General features: G+C 37.6%; 1 protein-coding gene across 3 annotated transcripts in view; it reads left to right on the forward strand.

Moving 5' to 3' along the window:
- Positions 1-5,088: 5,088 nt before the first annotated feature.
- RP2 (RP2 activator of ARL3 GTPase) overlaps positions 5,089-22,440 on the forward strand; it is a 47,906-nt gene continuing 30,554 nt past the window's right edge. For all 3 annotated transcript variants that reach the window (XR_014020103.1, XM_081277998.1, XM_081277997.1), the window contains exon 1: positions 5,089-5,364. Coding sequence is in view for 2 of the 3 variants with exons in the window: in XM_081277998.1 (XP_081134124.1) it covers positions 5,266-5,364 (99 nt within the window). In the remaining variant the exon portion in view is untranslated. The remainder of the gene's footprint in view (positions 5,365-22,440) is intronic.

Consider the following 22,440-nt stretch of genomic DNA (forward strand, 5'->3'; position numbering starts at 1 on the left):
AAAAAAAACACACAACAAACCAAACAACTCAATAAGTGGGCTAAGGAACTTGTCAAAAGAAGATATACAATTGATCAACAAATATATGGAAAAGTGTTCAACATCTTTAGTAATTAGATACATGCAGATCAAAACTACTCTAAGATTTCATCTCACTCCAGTCAGAATGGCAGTTATCAAGAATATAAGCAATAATAAGTGTTGGAGAGGATATGGGGAAAAAGGTACACTCATATTGTTGGTGGGACTGCAAATTGGTACAACCACTTTGGAAAGCAGTGTGGGGATTCCTCAGAAAATTTGGAATGGAACCATCATTTGACCCAGCTATCCCACTCCTCAGTTTATATCCAAAGTCACATAGCAACACCAATATTTATAGTAGCTCAATTCACAATAGCTAAACTGTGGAACCAACCTAGATGCCCATCAATAAATGAATGGATAAAGAAATTGTGGTATGTATACACAATGGAATATCAGTCAGCATTAAAAGAGAATAAAATCATGGCATTTTCAGAGAAATGGATGGAGATGGAGAATATTATGCTAAGTGAAGTAAGCCCATCACAAAAAACTAAAGGCTGAATGTTTTCTCTGATTAGTGGATGCTGATCTATGATGGGGGGCGTGGAAAGAATGGAGGATCTTTGGATTGGGCAAAGGGGAGGGCAGGGAGAGGTTATGAAGGTAGAAAAAATGGTGGAATGAGATGGACATCATTATCCTAGGTACATGTATGATTGCACGAATGGTGTGTCTCTATAACCAGAGAATTGAAATGTTGTGCTACATTTGTGTATGATAAATTGACATGCATTCTGCTGTCATGTACAACTAAGTAGAACGAATAAAAACTATAAAAAATAGGAACAAAGAAAAAAGAAAAACAAAAACCCATTCACTTCTGAGAAGCTTTTCTCGACTCTTCTATTCTCCTGGCTCCCATCAGAATTAGAAATCTGTATCCCCTATAATTCCTATTTTGTGAAATCTGCTATACCTTTTCCTAATTATCAGTGTGTGTGTTGTTATATCCTTAATATCGTATTGAAATCATTTATTTTTTATCTATCTCTTCTATTAAACTGAGCGTTTAATCCATTTTCATCTCAACACCTAGCATAATGCCCAGAATAGAGGGATATTTATAAATTTTGTAAGAAAATTTTAAAAATAAAAATAAAAAGGTCTGGGAAAATAATTTTTGTAAGAATGAATGAGAATACTGTCAGACAGCCCAGTATAATATCCTAATCTGTTTGGTAAATTGACATTCATATGAGAGGACAGATTCACCAATTGTAATTTTAAAAAAAGAAGAAAAATAACACAGGGATGAATACAGGTTACATTCAAATCCTCAAAAAGCTGATTAGGAAGTCAGGTCATTGATGAAAAAATAATTTTTATTTGGCCTAAATTGAGTCTCCTATTAATAACATTATATAAGATACCCTATGATAAGTGCAATTAGAAAAAACAGTCTTTGTAACCTGATTACACAAAATTTCCAATATTTTAAAACATAATTGGAACTGATCAATAAGGTGGTAAAAGAAAATCCAGAAGAATTATTTGAAAGTTAAAATGTGAGACAATGTATGCCTGTTAGCCCAGCAATTTAGGAGGCTGAGCCAAGAGGACTGCAAGTTTGAGAACAGCCTGGGAAACATAATGAGATCCTGTCTCAAAATGAAATAAAAAATGGCTAGAAATGTAGCTCAGTGCTTATCTAGTATGTGTGAAGCTCTGGGTTCAACCCCTGGTACTGCAAAAGAAAAAACAATCAATAAATAAAAAGTAAGAAGGAATGTTAGCTCAAAAGAAATTTTCTGTCTATGTAATTTTAAAACCTTCCAATCTCCTTTTTTGGTAGAGAGATAATATCAACACATTGCAGTAGCCAGCCTCCAAGATAACACCTCGAAGATCTGTGCCTTACTGTATTCATTTCCCTTATTTAGTCTCTTCACTTTGTGAGTAGGGTAGTGTCTAATGAGTGACCAATAGAATGCAGTGGAAGTGACATTGTGTGGCTTCTGAGGCTTTGATACAGGAGGCTTTGCAGCATCTGCTTTGATCTCTTAGAACACCCACTCTTGGAGCCCTGAGTGTGAGATGTGAAGTCCAACTACCCTAAAGCTACCTTGCTGGAGAGATTACATATAAAAAGTCTAAGATTTCATGTATAATAATTCCTGGCCAGTTCCCCAGCCATTTGAGTCATCCAAGCTGAGACTCTGGACATACTGTGGAACTCAGTTAAGTTGTTCCTGCCAAACCCTGCCTAAAATGCAGACTCATGGATAAAATAAATAGCTATTGCTTCAATCTATTAATTTTTGTGTGGTTTGTTATGCAGCAATAGATAGCTGAAATACTCCTCCCTTTCCTTCCTCCTTCACTAGATGTGAATAGTTTCCTTAGATGGGTGCAGAGTGAACAAGGATGTGTCCAGTCATCTCAAGGTTGGAGAATTTTCTAGCCAACTGTTTGGGGTAATTGATTATCTGTGTTATACAGATAAACTGCATAAGGGCTGTTTTCTGATTTTTTTAAAATTGGGAATGGAACCCAGGACCTCAAAAATGCCTTCTGAGTGCTTTAACACTAAGCTAAACCCTCAGTTCCAGGATTGTCTTCTGAGAAGAAACTATATCACTTCTGTGGTCAAGACACAGAGAACCCTGGACCATCTCTAGAGCTTGTGGCCAGGCATAAATCCCAAACTAACAGATAAATACATACACTAAGCTGAACATAAAGTGCAGCATTCTACAGAAAAGAATTGACAAAAAAAAAAAAGTGACCAGAGTATAAACAGCAGTAGGTGTACTGGCAGAAGGAACAACTAAAGTCTGCCTGGACTTTGCAGGATTTGAGCTGTTAGCACATTCCTTTTCAGGACCTGCTCCCCACCCATGTTTGTAATAAGAAACTCATCCCTACATTTGCAGCAATTAGACCAGAGGTACACACCAGTCTATAGACAGTTTATTTTTGACTGGCCAGTAATTTATCTGATTATCTCTTTTGAGAGTCTGAACTAGTATATGAAGAGAGTGTAGCATTCAGTTGGACAGAAAGGCCAGGAGGGATCAAGGCCCGAGAACTGTTGGCAGCCTCTATATTTTGATAAGCATGTAGAGAGCTTGTTTGCAAAAAGTAGTGATGTGAATTCATGGGGGGAGAGAAAAAGGGAGGGAGAAAAGAATTTTAAGAGTGAGAGAGAGAATGAGAGAACACTAGCCCTAGCTCTGCTTACTGACATTTTTAGTCCCCAGTTTTTAAAATGTAACTTTATTTTATTGTATTTTGGATTTGGGTGATGATTTGATGGGAATTAACAAAACAGGGACTTTATTTTCAGTTTTATTTAAGGGTCTCTGAACAAAGACCACTGTTTTATACTGGCTTTGTTTCTGGTTTATCATTAGTGAATATTTCAAAAGAGAGTTTTAGAGTTTGTTTCCCTAAAACTAGTTTTGTCATGCTGTTTGTGCATGAAAAGGAACATTATAACTGTGGGAAGGAAATCCTACAGGCATCAGGCCCAAGCAGATTCTTCTTTACTTATTTATTTCCAATCAATGAAGGAAGAACAAATTTAAGGCAGGAAGGGGCACTAGAAAACACATGCTCTGGATTTGTCCAGTACCTGCTCAATCATTCCTATTATGACCCCATATTTATCCCTTTCTCTCTGGTCCTTTGCTTCCTCTGCTGCACTATGGTGGTGATCACAGTTTTAAAATTCTGTAAATACGAAGTGTCTAATGAGAATCTAATCCAAAAACATTCTTACATAGGACTTTCATCTCATTCTGAAGATGAAAAAATTGCACTGAGAAAAGACTATTGCCTAAGATATGCAATGTAAATTTGCAGTAATTTCTAATACTTCAGCACTGTACTTTTTCTTCCTGATTGTGCAATAAGGACAGGAAGTGAAAAGGGGAACATTGTTAATGTTCAAGTTAAGTCAGAGGCTCAGTTGGGATACTTACAACATGTGAATAGGTGGGAAAGTAAAAGATAACCAAATTTGAACCTGAATCAATATGCATTTGATGTCCTACCAAGATGTCAAATACTGTATCTCAGAGAAATCAACTTATTTTTTCTCTTACATAAGCTATACATATATGTTTTCATAAAATTCTACACAAGTATCATTAATGTTAATAACTGGCATATGTAAAATTTAAAAATCTACTTATGTGTTCATTCAACAAAAAGCTTCATTTATTCGGTTTTTTTTTTGTTGTTGTTGTTGTTGTTTGTTTTGTTTTGTTTTTGAGATGGGAGTCTTGCTATGTTACCCAGAATGGCCTTGAACTCCTGGGCTCAAGCGTTCTGTTTCAGTCTCTCAAGTACTTGGGATTGCAGACATGCCAGAGCATTTTATTGAGCAAGGAGTTGGACCATGCTGGAGGATTTAACGGTACATGCTCATTTTAGACATGCCATTTGGTCTTTAATTCATAATTCTAATAAAGAGACACCACAATTATTTTTCTGAGTACTTGCACAAGTTTTGAGCAAACGTGAAAGTTTTAAGAAAGCATAGAAGAAGGTCGGGGGACTTGTGGAGGAAGGTTCCTAATGGGCGACAGTGGCAAGGCAAAGTGTGGGGCTAGGGGGAGGGTTAATAAAGGGAGGAGTAAGGACTATGAATTTCAGGGTCTTCCTGTGTGAGCAGAGGTTCCTGTTCTCTCACAACTTGCATCGTAAAACAAGTGTAATATTCGACTAGGCATCCATCCCGCGCCTAGAATTTGGGCAAAAAGACCCGGATGCCGAGTCCCACCTCCCACCAGCTAAGGGGACCCACTGAGTTCCATGAGGGGCGGGGCTGAGGGGTGGGGCGGGGCTGAGGGGTGGGACGGGACAGATCTAGGGGAGGGGCCGCTGTGCGTTCTCCAGAGCTGGGCGGCTCCGCCGCTGAGGGCTTACGCAGGAGCCAGGCTTGGATTGGTGAGTACGTTGGTCTCTGTTTATAGGCCGCACAGAACTGTTCACGGGGCTTTGATTGGCTCAACAGGCTCTGATTGGTCATTGGCTACAGTGGGTCGTCAGGGCGACTAAGGGGAAAAGAAGAAGGGGTGTTGGGCCTGGCGGTGAACCGAGGCTGCGGGCAGCTGGGCGGCTCCGCGGGTGGGTGTCCAGAGAGCCGCGGGGCCAGAGTGCCCAGGGTTCACATCACACTCCAGGAGGTGCCCGGGCTAGTTGGTTGGCTGGTGAGACCCGCAGGCCAGAACCATGGGCTGCTTCTTCTCTAAGAGGCGGAAGGCTGAGGAGTCGCGGCCCGAGAGTGAGGAGGAGCAGCCCAAGCAGTACAGCTGGGATCAGCGCGAAAAGGTAATGAAAGTATTTTAGCCCCTGGTCTCAGTCCTTTAGAGCCGCCCGGCAAGTGGCCCTTATAGCCTGGAAGGTCTAGGGAAGCCGACTCAACGATATGGGTAACTGAAGTCAGGGTGCAAGACTTTGAGAGAGCGTCCCAAAGAGCTGAGAAAGGGGCCTTCAAGTTCGTTGTCCAGGTAGATACCCTCGGGGGCTTTGCCTGGGTTTTGCTCCCTGACTTGCGCCTACTTCCCGTTGGAGGATAGACTCAGGGAAGGAGCCAAGAATGCGCTGAATCGCAAATCACCTCATTTCACCAGCCGCGCTGAGCGGGGTTTGGTCCAATCGTCGAATTACATATGGGACTGATTCTCATCTCTTCGGCGGCTTATGTTCTGTGGCTGTTTCTCTTTTGTCTGCACTCCCTGGCAAATCTCTTTGGTGCCGCATGATATATTCCACTACTGCATTTTCTTAGTTACTAAGTGTACAGTTATAATGTACAGCTTCCCTCTCTCTCCCTCCTTTTCCAGTTGGCTGAAAGGGATAATGAAAATTGAAACAGTCTTGAATGCGTGTTAAGACTGTAAAGTGAAAGTAATTGGTATGAACTAGGCAATATTTATTATTGCTTTATGTGAATGAAAACACCCTTATTCTTATTTTGAAGATATCCCCTAGTCTTGCACAAAACACACTTACTCATCCATTTCTTAATGGTTCCTCTTTTTACAGAGTTCTTCATTTATGCCTAGTAACTTTGATAGACTTAATTATTCTCTTCCAAACAAAATGAGATTGTCTTTAATGAGTGTAAGAACAGTTAACTCTTACCTAGTGCAACATATCTTTACCCCAAAAATACTTTATAATAAGTTTCTTACTAATGGTTTGATTCAGTCATAAGCCTTCCTGCCCAATCACCAATTCCCAGCAGAATTTAGGCATGTAGATTCTCCAAGTGTTACATTTAATAAATTAGAAACTTTTTTCATAATTCTCAGCCTCATCTTTCTGCCTCTGGTTCTTAGACCCTTCTTGCACCATGTGATACATTTGTTTTCTCTTATTCATACTTCATGGTGGCATTTTATCTTGTATGAAAGCTGTGTTTTCTGTTGTACAAGGAGATTGCACCTATCTTTTTTTTTCTTTTCTTTTGGTACTAGGGATTGAACTTGGGTGCTTTATGACTGAGTTACATCTTCAGCCTTTTGTATTTTTTATTTTGAGACAGGGTCTTGTTAAATTGCTTAGGGCCTGGCTAAGTTGCTGATGCCAGCTTCAAACTTGTGATCCTTCTACTTCAGCCTCCTGCACTTGGCTAGAATCTGTCTTTTAAACTTATTTGGTGAGCGTTTTTTGAAAGATTCATTTTCCTCAGATCTAGGATTTCTAACAATGCTCTTTAAACTTGAACTGTCTGCCACAGAGAAGGTTGTGTTTTTTAATTTTTATTTTATCTTTTTGTTTTGAAATCATAGGCTAAAACTAAAGTGCTTTAAAAAATTATAGTAGTATTGTTTGCCTCTGATTCATTGTTTTACAATAAATTGTGTTACAGTTAACCTTTATTGACATTTCATTCAGCTTAATTGGAATCTTTCCAATTAATCCCTCTTTTAGATCAGTGGATGTGTTCTGTGATTTTTCTTCTTTTTGCTCTTTGGCTAAGTAAAAGCATTGAAAATAGAACAGGGAACACCATATGTAGCAAACTGTTACTTATAAACAGGGAACATTTTTTGAGAACATTACTAGATACTACAGTTGTAGAGATATTACTGATATGTATAAATAAGTTCATACTTCTGTATGTGTAATAAAAGTTTAGGGGCTGGGGTTGTAGCTCAGTGGCAGAGCACTTGCCCAGCACATGTGAGATGCTGGGTTCAATCCTCAGCATCACATAAACAAACAAACAAATAAATAAATATATTGTGTCCAACTACAACTACAAAATATTTTTTTAAAGTTTAAATTTTTGTTTTACTTTTTGCAGGGCTGGGGGTCAAACCCAGGGCCTTGTGCATGCTAGGCAAGCACTCTACTACCGAGCTATGTCCCCAGCCCCAATACAAGATCTTTTTTTTTTCACAATACATAGCAGTTATTTATGTAAATACTTGAAAAAGTCAATGATGGAAAAAATAGGCTTATCATGAGAGTTTATATTCATTGTATTTAGTTTGCCATTTAAAAAGTGCTGCTTCTAGGTTATCCTAGCAGATATAGAACACTTCAGGACACATGTATCTACTGTAACATACTGTAATAGATATAGTCATTATAGAATGATTTATACTTTGGGAGGAAATTCAACAGTAGTAAGGGTAACTTGTTTATTTAAACTAAAAAAAAGTTATACAAATTATTTTTTCTCATTTGATTGAAAGGGCTGTAAAATTTCACATACCAACAAAGGAACGCCTCAGTTAATTGCTTTTACCTTATTTCCTCCTTAAAGGAAAGTGTACACTCAGCCATACAATTTTCTAGACTGCACAATGGCTTCAAGGATGGTCTACCATAAGTGACTGAAAGTAGTTGTGTTGGTAAGCTGACATTGAATAAGTTAAAATCTTGATCAACTCAATTAATCAAGATTTTTCTAACTAAATGAGCATTATATTCCCCAAACAACTCAGTTTAAAAGTCTTTTGGACTATTGAATAAAGAGAAATATTAGTTTACATTTTGAAACAATGGAGACACCACATTTTGAACACTGCTTTTTCTTTCTGGAATTTTTTTTTTGTTCTTTTGGAATAACTAGGAATCTCTATAGTGCCTCATTTACCATAGTTTTAAGTTTTATATGATTTTAAATATATTTCTAGTTTCTTGCTTGCTGTGAGCTTGATTTGGACTACTGTATAAATGTTCTGTATTAGTCCAATGATGTTTTTACTGACCATGGTCTTGTTTGCTCCTAGATTTTGGGGGAGGGGCTATTGGGGCTTGAACCCAGGGGTACTTAACTACTGAGCCACATCCCCAGCCCTTGTTTATATTTTATTTAAAGACAGAGTCTTGCTGAGTTGCTTAGGGCTTTACTAAGTTGCTGAAGCTGGCTTTGAACTCATGATCCTATTGTCTCAGCCTCCCAAGATGCTGGGATTACAGGACTACACCATCATGCCTTGCTCTTAGAAGAGTTTAATCATACCTTAGAAGGAACAGAATGCAAATACAGCCTAGAGAACATAACTGAGATATACTGCATTATATTAACAGAAATGGTTTGTGTTAAAAGTTTAGGTTTCCATAATGTAAAACAATGGCAAGTATTTACTTTGTTCACAATGTTGCAATTTGTATAATGCTAAGATGGTTGATTCTGCTATATTTTAATATAGCTTATGTTTTTAAAGTCATATCAATTGCCATTCAGCTTCTATGATTTTATGTATAAAACCAAAATGAGTTGCCTGAAGTTTCCTTGCAACTTAGAAAGTGGTGTTTAAATTTTCCTTAGGTTGTGTAACCAGAGTACCTTTATTGAGGGGCACCCTTGGGGTTTTGAGTTGGGTAATTGGGTCAGTCTTCAGGGACTGAAGTAAGAAGAAATTGTCTCAATTAGAAAGAATGTTTGGGGAGTAAGTGTTGTCATGGCAACTGACATACTGTAGTCAACAGTAGAAGAAATTCATTTTCTATTGCTGCTGACTTTGAAAAAAAAGTTTACAGTTACTGCACTGACATGATAAGAAATATATTTGGATTACAATATCTGTACATAAATAATTGGAAAGAAATGTTTTTATCTATCTTCCAGTTAGGCAAAGTATTCAAAATATGTGTATTCAAACACCAAGGAAGATCCAGAATTATAATACCCATCCAAGCCCTCCAGGAAATTACTTGTTTTTTTTTTCTTGGAGTTAAGACAGGGAGTATTTAAGTGAAAATCAGGTGAAGATGATACAGAAAATTATTTTTCATTTCCCAGTTATTCATGCCAATATTCCTCCTAAATAATAGGAAGTGAAGATTATGTATCTAAACAATAATGACAAAAATTTGAAAACTGTAGTTAGGTATGAACAACGCATCTTGTATTTGTTACATTTGATTCATGTTTAATAGAAATAATACTAAACAAAAATTTTTAAATTCAAGTTTCTATTGTGTAACTTTTGTTAAAGCAACCAATTTGTGCACTTCAGGTTCCTCATCTATAAAGTGGGACAGTTATAAATATTTCTCCACTATTTAATATGGCAAAGGCCTGTCCTTTCCCTGTTCCTCCTTTGAACCAGGTTGGCAATCCAAATAATTTTATACTACAGAACTGTTTAACTGTAGAATCTTTAGCTATTTGATTAATTTCTCCCCATGAACTAGAGAGGTTAGACATTAATGATCATCTCCAAGGAAAGAACTTGAACAAACTTTAAGCAGATTATAATTCCCAAAGTTATTCATCAGTGGAAAGGGTGGCTTTGTGAGAATTTGACCTCCACATTAGTCAGAATGTTCAGAGGTTAAATGGTAACCTGCTAGAAAGAAGTGTCTGCATTAAATAGGGGGCTAGATGCTATTTTAGCCTTCTTTTAAGTAAGCAAGGTATTCTAGTTATCCATCTCTGCATATCAAACCATCTCTGCATACCTGAAACTTAATATCTTAAAACAATGGCAAGTATTTACTTTGTTCACAATATTGCAATTTGTATAAAGCTAAGATGGTTGATTCTGCTCAGTGTTGAATCAACCATGGCAGTTTGACTAGGGGCTGAATAATCTACCTTCAGGATGGCTTAACAGCGTAGCTGGCTGGCAAGTTATTGTTGGCTTTCAGCTGGGAGCTCAGCTAGGGCTGAAGGCCAGGCACTCTCCGTGCAGCCTGGGCTTCCTCACAGTATTATGGCTAGGTTCCAAGGGCCAGTGGCCCAAGAGATATTGGCAGAAGCTGCATTATCTTTTTCCAAGTAGCTACTTCTTTTTTTAAAAGAATTTTTTGTGGACTAGATTTCCATTAAAATGAACAAAATCCATTATTTTATCTTAGATTAAGAATAAGATGTTCACTTTTGTTTTTTATTAGAAAAATAATGCTTAATTTAGTTTAGTAGCTGTAGGACATCAAATTAATATCATGTTAATTCCAACTCCTAATTTTTTCTTTGATTTTGAAAGTATATTACCTTTTTTGTGGTGCTGGGCATTGAACTCAGGATCTTCTTTTGTGTGTGTGGTGCTGGGGATATAACTTAGGGTAAGTGCTTTACTACTGAACTATATCCCCAGACCTATTACCTTTTAAGAATTATAGTAAGAAATACAGTCTAATCTAAGCTCACTTCTATAAATGGCTCATATGAAAAAGTAATTTGAAGCATGATCTTTTTTTTTCTCTTTTTTTTTTATTGGTTGTTCACAACATTACAAAGCTCTTGACATATCATATTTCATACATTAGATTGAAGTGGGTTATGAACCCCCAATTTTACCCCAAATGCAGATTGCAGAATCACGTTGGTTACACATCCACAATTTTACATAAAAAGCATGATCTTTTTATGAGTGTGATTTTAGGCATTTTATTTGAGAACCAGTAACTTGCAAGGTTATTATGGGTCTAAGCTTCAGGTTGCTTTATTATTACTTTTTGCTTTGAGCAACTTTCAGGCATTATTGAGAAAGCACAGCAGCATAAATCTTGTTTCTCCTTTGAAGACTGGGTTGACAATTCAAATAATTTTATACTACAGAATTATTTAGCTATAGACTCTTTAGCTATATGATAATTTTGCTCCATGAGTTAGGAAAGCTGGAATGTACAGAGAAAATATTAAATTACATTTAAATCCTTAGTTTTGGCAGCTGCTACAGACTGAATGTTTGTCAGATTCTTATGTTGAAGGCCTACCCTCTCCCAACACAATGTGGCTGTATGTGGATATAGGGCCTTTAAGGAAGTAATTAAGGTTAAATGAGGTCATAAGGGTGGAGCTCTGATCTGAAAGGATTATTAGTGTCCTTCTCGCCAGAGAGCTATCACACAAGTGCAGTTGCTCTAGTGTATGCATGTGCATGTGTTCTCTGTTTCTCTCTCTCTCTCTCTCTCTCTCTCTCTCTCTCTCTCTCTCTCTCACACACACACACACACAAACACAAACACACACACACACACACACACACACACACACACACACACACACACTATAAAGCCTGGTAAAAGCACAAAGAGAAGAGGGCCTTTGCTGTTGGAGTAGATTGAGACAGGCTGCCATAGCAACATACTGCAGACTGGATAGCTTAAATAACAGAAATGTATTTCTCAGAGTTCTAGAGCATGGGAATACCAAGATCAAGGTGCCAGAAGATCCAGCATCTGCTGGGGCTTCTTTTTTTAGTTTATAGATGGCTGCCTTCTTGTTGTACCCCATAGCCTCTTCTCTGTGTGCTTTCTTGCTCTTGGAGAGAGAGAGAACACTTGATGTCTCTTCTTATTCTTTTTTTTTTAAATTTTTTTAGTTGTTGATGGATCTTTATTTTATTTATTTATATGTGGTGCTGAGACTCAAATCCAGTGCCTCACATATCCTAGGCAAGCGCTCTACCACTGAGCCACAGTCCCTCTTTTTATTCTTAAAAGGGCATTAATACCATCATGATGGGCTCTCATGCCTTCATTTAAACCTAATAACCTCTCAAAGCCTCCCCACCTCTAAAAACCCATCACACTGGAGGTTTGCACTTCAACATAAATTTTTGGGGTGAAGGACAGACATTAAATCCATAACAAAGTTTGAGCCTATCAATAAGACAACAGCTCAGTAATTTAAAAGTTAAGAATAGACTTTCTGTATTTGCAACAAGAAATCTCAATGCCAATTTAAGTAGTTGAAATTTGTCAGTTTAATACTGTATATCGCATACTATATCATATCAATTGTCATGTAAAAAACACTAGCTAAGGGCTTGGGTTGAGGCTTAGTGGTAGAGTACTTGCCTAGCATGTGCTAGGCCCTGGGTTTGATCCAGCACAATCAATCAATCAATCAATAAAAAGGTAATGTGTCAAACTACAACTAAACAATACATTAAAAACAAAAAAACACTAGCTAAGTTCTTTCTTTTTGGTAATGGTGGTACTAGGGATTTAACTCAGAGGCACTCTACCACTGGGCTACACTTCCAGACTTTTTTATTTTGAGACAGAGACTCACTAAGTTGTCAAGACTGGACTCCAGTTTAGAATCCTCCTGCCTCAGCTCCCAAGTCACTGGGATTACGGATATGTGCCATTGCACCTCATGTTGAATTCTTTTTTTTTAATGTTTATTTATTTATTTAGTTTTAGTTTTAGGTGGACACAGTATATTTTACCTTTATGTGGTGCTGAGGATCAAACCCAGTGCCTGCTAAGTGAGCACTCTACCACTCAGCCACAACCCCAGCCCCTCGCTGATTTATTTTTATCCAGTTGTGTTTTTTTTTCTTTTTTTAAATATTAATTTTTTTAGTTGGACATAATACCTTTATTCCATTCATTTATTTTTATGTGGTCCTGAGGATTGAACCCAGGCTAGGCAACGCTCTACTGCTGAGCCACAACCCCAGCCCCCAGTTGTGTTTTTTTTCACCTACTTAATTTTCATATAAATATGCTTGCAGATGTTTAAACTTACCTGTGTCTAGACAAAATCATTTGGCCAGAATCTTGAACCCCAAATCAAATCCCCAGGAAAAACACAAATTTTTTAAAATTATCTTTTAGTTGTAGTCAAACACAATACCTTTATTTTATTTATTTTTTTTTAATGTGGTGCTGAGGTTCAAACCCAGGGCCTCACATATGCTAGGTGAGTGCTTTACCACTGAGCCACAACCCCAGCCCAACATTCACAAAATTTTACATAAAAGTTTTAAGAAGTTTCTGGTACAGTTATATAAACCACAAACATGCATGAGGATTCCTCTTGCCCATTGATCTTGAGGCGTGGTAAAAATAGGCCAACTCCTGCTCCTTTTCCCTACCTCTCTCTGTTTGTTGGCACTTTCATTTTTACCAGCCCCTCTGTGGGAGTTGACTTGGTGCCAGAAAGAGAAGCATAAAATGTTTTTACCCTGCTTAAGGTTTAGAGCAGAACTGACTTAAACCACTTTTTCTTGTTCCTTATTTCCACCTTAAGGCCTACACTGGATCAAGATCCCATTAGCCTGCTCATGACTATATTCCCATCCCCTTCTAGTAGCTTTCCAAGTGGAATGCAGCCTAAACCTCTTTTTATTCAGGTGTAGGAAAGAAGAGAATGTAAAAAGGAAAGACCCAGGTCAGGCATTAAAAAGAGGACCTCTGCCAGGCTTTGTGTATGGTTATAGTTTATTTTTCTACTCAGAAATTGGCCAGGGCTGGGGATGTGGCTCAAGTGGTAGCGCGCTCGCCTGGCATGCGTGCGACCCGGGTTCAATCCTCAGCACCACATACCAACAAAGATGTTGTGTCCGCCGAGAACTAAAAAATAAATATTGAAAATTCTCTCTCTCTCTCTCTCTCTCTCTCTCTCTCTCTCTCTCTCCTCTCTCACTCTCTCTTTAAAAAAAAAAGAAATTGGCCAGCTTGAATAATGACCCAACTAAATGTCACTAAAAAAACAATTTTTTTTTTCTTTTTGTGATGCTGGGGATTGAACCCAGGGCCTTGTGCATGTAAGGCAAGTGCTATATCACTGAGCTATACCTGCAACCCTACTTTTAAAAGCTTTTTTTGGTACTAGGGATTGAACCCATGGAGCTAAGTCCCCAGTCCTTTTTATTTTGAGACAGGGTCCTGCTAAGTTACTGAGGCTAGCTTTGAACTTGTGATTTTCTTACCTCAGCATCCTGAGTTGCTGGGATTACAGATGTGTGTCACCATACCTGGCAAACCCTACCATTTTGTTCTTGATCAATGTCAGAGTTCCATTTCTTTGGGGATGGGATTGAGGATGAGGTGTGGAGAAGCTTCAAGTTCCCCTTAAGAGATGTATGATTATCAAGCTTAGTTACTATTCACATAACACATGTAGAACACCTATTGCAAGTTACACTCTAAGGTAATAAATTTTAAGTGATCAAAATGTATTCAACAAGTATGTGTGAAGTGCTTTGGTAGAATTGAACACTGTTCTCGGTTCTGGGGACAACAAGGGTGAACTAAACAGATCAGTTCTTCTTCATGAAAGTTATGTTCTCATGGAGGGCAGACAGTAGACACATAAAAAATATAATTTATATATAGTATGTCAGAAGGAAGCCAAGCACTTTGGAAAATAAAGAGGTAATGTTGGGAGAAATGTTTCAGTTTAAAATAGACTGATTGCAAGCTGGGTGCAGTGGCACATGCCTGTAATTCTAGCTACTTGAAAAGCTGAAGCAGGAGAATCCCAAGTTTGAGGCCAGTCTCAGCAACTTAGTGAGACTCCATCTCAACTTAGTGAGACTCCATCTTTCAAATTAAAAATTTGAAAAAAATAGACTGGTTTCAGGATTCCAGCCTAAAACTTATGTTACAGGAAGGGACATAGATTGGTATTTAATGTAATGTAGGTTCTCAGGAAAGGGAGCATGTTTCCGGTTGAGGGAACCTGGAAAGCTTCACAGAAACTGTTTCACAAACAGACAAGTAGAACTGGGAGAAGGTATTCTGGGTCAAGGGGAATCAAAGGCCACATATACATCACAGTCAGTATTTCAGATTTACTAAAGAACAGAGTTCACGTGGGAGGGCAACAGGACTTAAGATTAAATTGATGTTATATAGCGATGGTTTACATTTAAAGATTTTCTAACACCACACAACCTGGGATATATCCAACTTGATTTGGTGTTTTCTCTTTCCATGGGATTGATTCAATTTGCTAATTTTGTTTTCATGTATGGGCAGGTGAAATGGGCCTGGAATTTTCATCTTTTGTTATGTCTCTTTCTGCTTTTCTTATTAGGGTCAATGTTGGGCAGGCTACTAGTCTTGACGTTTTTACAGGGCCTACTGTTATCTTTGAAAGAGCACTTCACTGTGTGTATTTCTTTAATAGTACAGGTTGAGTGTCCCTAATCTAAAAATCCAAAATGCTCTGAAATCTGAAGCTTTATTTGTAGGGGTAGCAGGGATTGAACTCAGGGGCACTCTACCACTGAGCCACATCCTCAGCTCTATTTTGTGTGTGTGTGTGTGTGTGTGTGTGTGTGTGTGTAGGTAGACACAATACCTTTATTTTATTTTTATATGGTGCTGAGGATTGAACCCAGGTGAGCACTCTGTCACTGAGCCCCAGCCCCACTGTTTTGTATTTTATTTAGAGACAGGGTCTTACTGAGTTGCTTAGTGCTTTGCTTTTGCTGGGGCTGGCTTTGAACTCATGATTCTCCTGCCTCAGCCTCCTGAGCAGAGGGGATTATAGGCGTGTGCCACTGTGCCCACCCTTTGGACAGTTATTGTAGCAGAATGCTGAGCTAGATGGGGAAATACTGATTATACAGCTCCCAACTCAGAGCAAAGACAGCTGGTACAATTGCTACCTCCACACCCAGATACTTCAGAGATCATGTAGCTGAGGCTTTGGCACTTACTATACCTCCTAATATCTGGCAGAATCCAAAGCTTGAAGGCCCAGTAAGAAATTTCCACTTCAAATATCTTGGCAAAGAGTAATTTTAGACTCTTTACTTTTAAGTTTATTTTTTGTTTTGTTTTGTTTCACTGGGGTTGTCCTCTCTGTTGATTTGATAGGTTTCCCCTTACTATTTGACAATGTGTGTGTTAATCTAATTTTATGTACCTTTTTAATGTTCTAATATGTTAATTGGATTTATTAACTCTGCCTTTGCTTTCTCTTGCATATTCTCTCCTTTTTTACTCTTATTTTATCTTCTGTTTCTTTCTTCCTTCATGCCTTCCTGGTTGTTGTGGGGTTTTTGTCTTTTCTTCTTTCTCTTCATATTCTATATAGTTTAATTTTACTTTTTTTCAGCCTATTATAGAGTATTACTCCACTTTTTGACTAGTGGAGTTATAGAGAACATTTTCAATAAATTTTTATCATTTACTAGTATACTGTTTGCTTTCAAATAGTTGCAGTTACTGGTGATTATTATCTCCTCCCAAAACAGTGCTAGGGATTCATCATAGCACTAAAACACAATGAATGGGTGCTTTGATGCTGAGATATACCCCTGGTCCTTGGTACATGGTAAGATAAAGTAGCTCACTAAAGAGGCCCTTACATAACAGTGGAAGAGATATCCATCCCAGCAAATGTGCAAATCTCAATATTAAAGCACAGGAAACATAAGAAAGCAGGGTAATAAAATGCCTCCGCAATTCCAAAAAGGTTAACTTTTAAAAGTTGTAGCTGGGCATGTGGTGCACACCTATAATCCCAGTGACTTGGAAGGCTGAGACAGGAGGACAGCAAATTCAAAGCCAGCCTCAGTAAATCAACAAGGCCCTAAGCAATTTAGTGGGACCTTGTCTCAAAATAAAAAATTTAAAAAAATCTGGGGATGTAGCTCAATGGTAAAATGCCTCTGGGTTCAATCCCCAGTACCCACCCCTAAAGAAAATCAGAGGTGAAATTAAGGAAATAGAAACTATAAAAATAATACAAAGGATTAATGAAATAAATAATTGATTATTTGAAAAAATAAGCAAGATTGATAAACTCTAGCCAAACTATACAGAGAAAAGAGAGAGAGAGAGAGAGAGAGAGAGAGAGAGAGAGAGAGACCCCAAATTATTAAAATTAGAGGGAAAGATGGGAATATTAAAATAGGCACAACTGAAACAACTTAAGTCTCAGGTTTATTAGGGACTACTTTGAAAATTTATATTCCAGGGCTGGGGATGTAGCTCAAGCGGTAGCGTGCTCGCCTGGCATGCATGCAGCCTGGTTTGATCCTCAGCACCACATACAAACGAAGATGTTGTATCTGCCGAAAACTAAAAACAAAATAAATATTAAAATTCTCTCTCTCTCTCTCAAAAAAAAAGAAAATTTATATTCCAGAAAACCTAAACAGATCAATAACAAGCAATGACATGAAAGTAGTAATAAAAAGCCTCCAACCAAGAAAAACCCAGGACCAGATGGACTCATAGCTGAGTTTAACCAGATATTTAGTGAAGAACCAATGCCAATGCTCCTCGATTTATTCCATGAAATAGGAAGGGAGGGAATGTTTCCAAGCTTATTCTATGAAATCAGTATTAACCTGATACCAAAACTGGATAAAGACACTTCAAAGAAAAAAATTGCAGAACAATATCCTTGACGAACATAGGTGCAAAAATCCTTAATAAAATATTAGCAAATTGAGGGGCTGGGGATGTGGCTCAAGCGGTGGCGCGCTCGCCTGGCATGCGTGCGGCCCAGGTTCGATTCTCAGCACCACATACAAACAAAGATGTTGTGTCCACCGATAACTAAAAAAAAAAAAATATTAAAATTCTCTCTCTCTCTTTCTCTCTCTCCCTCTCTCACTCTCTCTAAAAAAAAAGAATATAGCCTTTCTTTTAAAAAAAATATTAGCAAATTGAATTCAACAACACATTAAAAAGATCAAATATCATGATCAATTTGGTTTCTTTCCAAGGATGCAAAGATAGTATGCTCAACATGTGCAAATCAATAAACATAATACACCAAATAAATAGAAAAACCAAGGACAAAAATTACATGATCAACCCAGCAGATGCAGGAAAAAGCCTTCAACATATTTCAGCATCTCTTAATGAAAAAAACCCTGAAGAAACTAGGAATAGAAGGAACTTACCTCAACAATGAAGGCTATATATGACAAACCCAAAGCCAACATCATACTGAATAGGGAAAAACTGAAAGCATTTCCTCTAAAATCAGGAACAAGATAAGGTTGCCTGCTCTTACCACTCCTATTCAATATGGTACTTGAAATTTTACTCAGATTATTAGGCAAGAGAACAAAATAAAAGGAATATAAATAGGAAAGGAAGAAGTCAAATGATATGATCCTATACTAAAAAAAAAACTCCACTTCTAGAACTTATAAATTTAGCAAAGTAGCAGGATATACAATCAGTACATAAAAATCAATAACTTTTCTATACACCAATAGAATCCACTGAGAAATAAAAAAAAACTCCACTTGTGATATGTTAAAAAGTACCTCAGAATAAAGCTAACCAAAGAAGTAAATAGCATCTATAAGAAAGTTACAGAATGCTGAAAGAAGAAATTGAAGATACTAGAAGATGAAAAGACCTCCCATACTCATGAACAGGCAGAATTAATATTGTTAAAATGGCCATATTACCAAAAGTGATCCACAGATTCAATGTAATATCCATTAAAATACCATTGATGGGGCTGGGGTTGTGGCTCAGTGGTATAGTGTTCACCTAGCATGCATGAGGCACTGGGTTCAATCCTCAGCACCACCTAAATATAAAATAAAGATATTATGTCCACCTACAACTAAAAAATAAATATATTTTTAAAATACCAATGACATTCTTCACAGAACTAGTAAAAACAATCCTAAAATTCATCTGGAAAAACCAAAAGACCCAGAACAGCCAAAGCAATCCTGAGCAAAAAGAGCAAAGCTGGAGGAATCACAATACCCAATTTCAAATTGGACTATAGAACCAAAGTAACAAAAATAGCATGGGACTGGCATATAAACAGACATGTAGAACAAAGGGATAGAATAGAACATTCAGAGACCAACCTACATACTTAGTCATGTGATTTTTGACAAAGAAGCCAAAAATATACAGTGGACAAAGAATAGCTGCCTTAACAAATGGTGCTGAGGAAACTGGATATTCAAAGGTAGATGAATGAATCTGGATCTACATCTCTCTCCCTGCACAAAAGTCAACCCAAAACCTATCAAAGACCTAATCCCAGAAGCTTTGCAACTGTTAGAAGAAAATGTAGGGGAAACATTTCATCATATAGGCACTGGTAACAATTTCCTGAATAGGACTCTTATAGCTCAGGAAATAATAAACATAGCTCAGGAAAGAATCAATAAATGGGATAGCATCAAAGTAAAACTCTTCTGTATAGTAAAGAAAACAGTCAAGAGCATGAAGACACAGCCTGTAGAATGAGAAAAAATGTTTTCTAGCTACTTTTCAAACAGGATTAATGTCCAGAATATATAAAGAACTCAAAAGACTAAAACCCCCCCAAACCCCCAAATAATCCACTCAATAAATGGTCAAATGCACTGAACAGACACTTTTCAATACACATGGCTGACAATTATTTGAAAAAAAATGTCCAACATCTTTATCCATCAGGGAAATTCAAAATCAAAACTACATTGTGAGCCGGGTACAGTGGTGCACATCTGTAATCCCAGTGGCTTGGGAGGCTGAGACAGGAGGATCGTGAGTTCAAAGCCAGCCTCAGCAATGGCGAGATGCTAAGCAACTCGGTGAAACCTGTATCTAAATAAAATACAAAATAGGGCTGGGGATGTGGCTCAGTGGTTGAGTGCCCCTGAGTTCAATCCCTGGAATCCCCAAAATAAAAACAAAAAAGTACCCTGAGATTGTATCTCATTCCAGTCAGAATGGCAATCATCAAGAATACAAGTAATAATAAATACTGTCAAGTGTATAGGGAAAAAGTGAACTCTTAAACTCTATTGGTGGGAATGTAAGTACCACAGCCACTATGGAAATCAGTATGAAGTTTCCTCAAAAAAACTAAAAATAGGACTACCATATAATCCAGCTGTACCACTCCTTGGTATTTATCCAAAAGAATTAAAGTCAACATACTTTAGAGGTTTATGTGTATCCATATCTATCACAGCACAATTCACAATAGCCAAGTTAAAGAATTAGTCTAGGTGTCAGTCAATAGATGAATAGAAAAGCAAATGTGGTATGTATATGCAATGAAGTTTTATTCATCTATCAAGAAGAACAAAATTATGTGATGTACAGGAAAACAGATGGAACTGGAGAATATTATGTTAAGTGAAGTAAGCCATTCTCAGAAAGATAAGTACTGTAGGTCTTCCCTCATATGTGGAAACAAGTTGGAAAAAAGTAGGGGAAAGGGGATGTCATAAAAGTAGAAGGGAGATGAATAGGGTAGAAGAAGGGGACTGGGGGAATGAGGAAGGGAGGTATTGAGGAATAAAATTGATCAAATTATATGCATGTACCAATGTGTCACAATGAAATTCACCATTCTGTATAATTAATATGTACCAATAAAGAAGTTTGGGATTTTCAGATTAGGGTTATTCAACCAATAAAGTCTATGCAAATATTCCCAAATCCAAAAACTTGCAATTTAAAAATTGCTATGGCTTGCTTTACAGCCCAGTACATGATTTTTTTTAAAAAAATATTTAATGTGTGTTTGAGGAAAATGTAAATTTATTCTACATCTTCAATGTGGAACTCAAGTTTACTTATTGTGTGTAATTATTGTTTTTAATTTGGGGACATATTTGACCTATTGAGAGAAACAGCATTAGAGAGCAATCCTTAGATTTGATTTTATTTTATGGCATTGGGGATCAAACCCAGGGCCTCATACATGCTAGGCAAGTGCTCTACCACTGAGCTATATATTCATAACCCCTCTCCTTATATTTAAATTCATCACTTCCGGGGGTATGGAAGGGAAGCAATTGCCCTGGTTAGTCTTTACCTGCTTTCCTAGCTTTACATCCAGCACAGTATTTCTTCCCTGCCCTGAATTACTCCCAAGGAAGTCTGGATTGGAGGTCTACATCAGAGGTGGTGTGCAGGAAGCAAGAGCAGAAATCCCAGAAGTTCCTTTTATATTTTATCCTCCCACACATTTGTGTAAGAGTTGGTCATGGTTTTCCCCTTTCTTAGTGGGTTCCTTTCTTGGTATGTTTGGGGTTGATCTTGGGCAATGGAACAAGCAACTATATTAATTCATCATCTTGTTGGAGACCAAACTGAAACACTATACCTTTCTTTTTGTGGGTCACCTGCAAAATCCTGGAAATGGAATTGGTTGAATGTTTCTACATTAAACCTGTGTTACCTTCTGTATATTTTCATTTCTGTTTATGTCACTACTAGCATCCAATCACATGAACCAGAGCAATGTTTTGTCAAGCCTGTAGGTGGGGATAATAGAAAATATTTGGGAGCATAGCATAAATTAATGGTAAGTATTATTTTGCAAAACTTATTTCATTGGTATGTATACAGTCACAAATACTCATAAGTCTGGCTACTTTTTTTTTCCTAGTGCTGGGGATCGAAACCAGGGCCTTGTACCTGCTAGGCAAGTGCTCTACTACTAAAGTATGTTCCCAGCCCACAAATATGGATAAGTCCACATGCTGGGCTGGGCTGAAGAATGTATTAATGTGTTATAATGTAGAAGCACTGAACCAGGGAAGTATCATTTCTCTAAGAAGAATCTTTTTTCCCACTTTCTTCTGCCTTACTTCCCTTAGCCATTAAATTACCAAATCTGCTGATTTTGTTTCTTCAATAATTCTCATCTTCATCCCATCCTCCTGTTCCTAACTACTACTCTAGTTCCAGCTCTTTCTCTTATCAGCCCCTCAGATTTATGCTTCACAATCTCTTATTCTTAACAGAGTAATCTAACTGAAATGTAAATTGAGCTTATTTAATTCCTTCTCTGGTACCCTATTTCCCGTGGATAAATTATGAGATTTATAATGTGACCCTGCCTACCTCTCTGGCTTCATTCACTACTATTCTATTGATGCTGATAACACCAGACCAGTTTTCTCCCTGCTTTCTGACGAATTTTACTTTGTTAATTCTGTGTATTTTGTCTGGCATGGGAAGTGGGGGAATCCTTTATTTCCATCTCTTTTTTTCTGGTAAACTGTATCTTATTCATATTCACTCATTCATTCATTCATCTCTCTCTTTCTCCCTCCCCCCTCCCACTTCTTTCTCCCTCCTAACCTCTCCCATACTGGAGCTTAAATCCAGGGGCACTTAACCACTGAGCCACATCCCCTGCCCTTTTTTTTTTTTTTTTTTTTTTGAGAAGGGTTTCACTAAATTGCCCAGGCTGGCCTCCAATTTGTGATCCTCTTCCTCAGCCTCCTGGGTTGCTGGGATTACAGGTAT

The sequence above is a fragment of the Spermophilus citellus genome (assembly GCF_964194105.1).
Source record: "Spermophilus citellus genome assembly, chromosome: X".
NCBI lineage: Eukaryota > Metazoa > Chordata > Mammalia > Rodentia > Sciuridae > Spermophilus > Spermophilus citellus.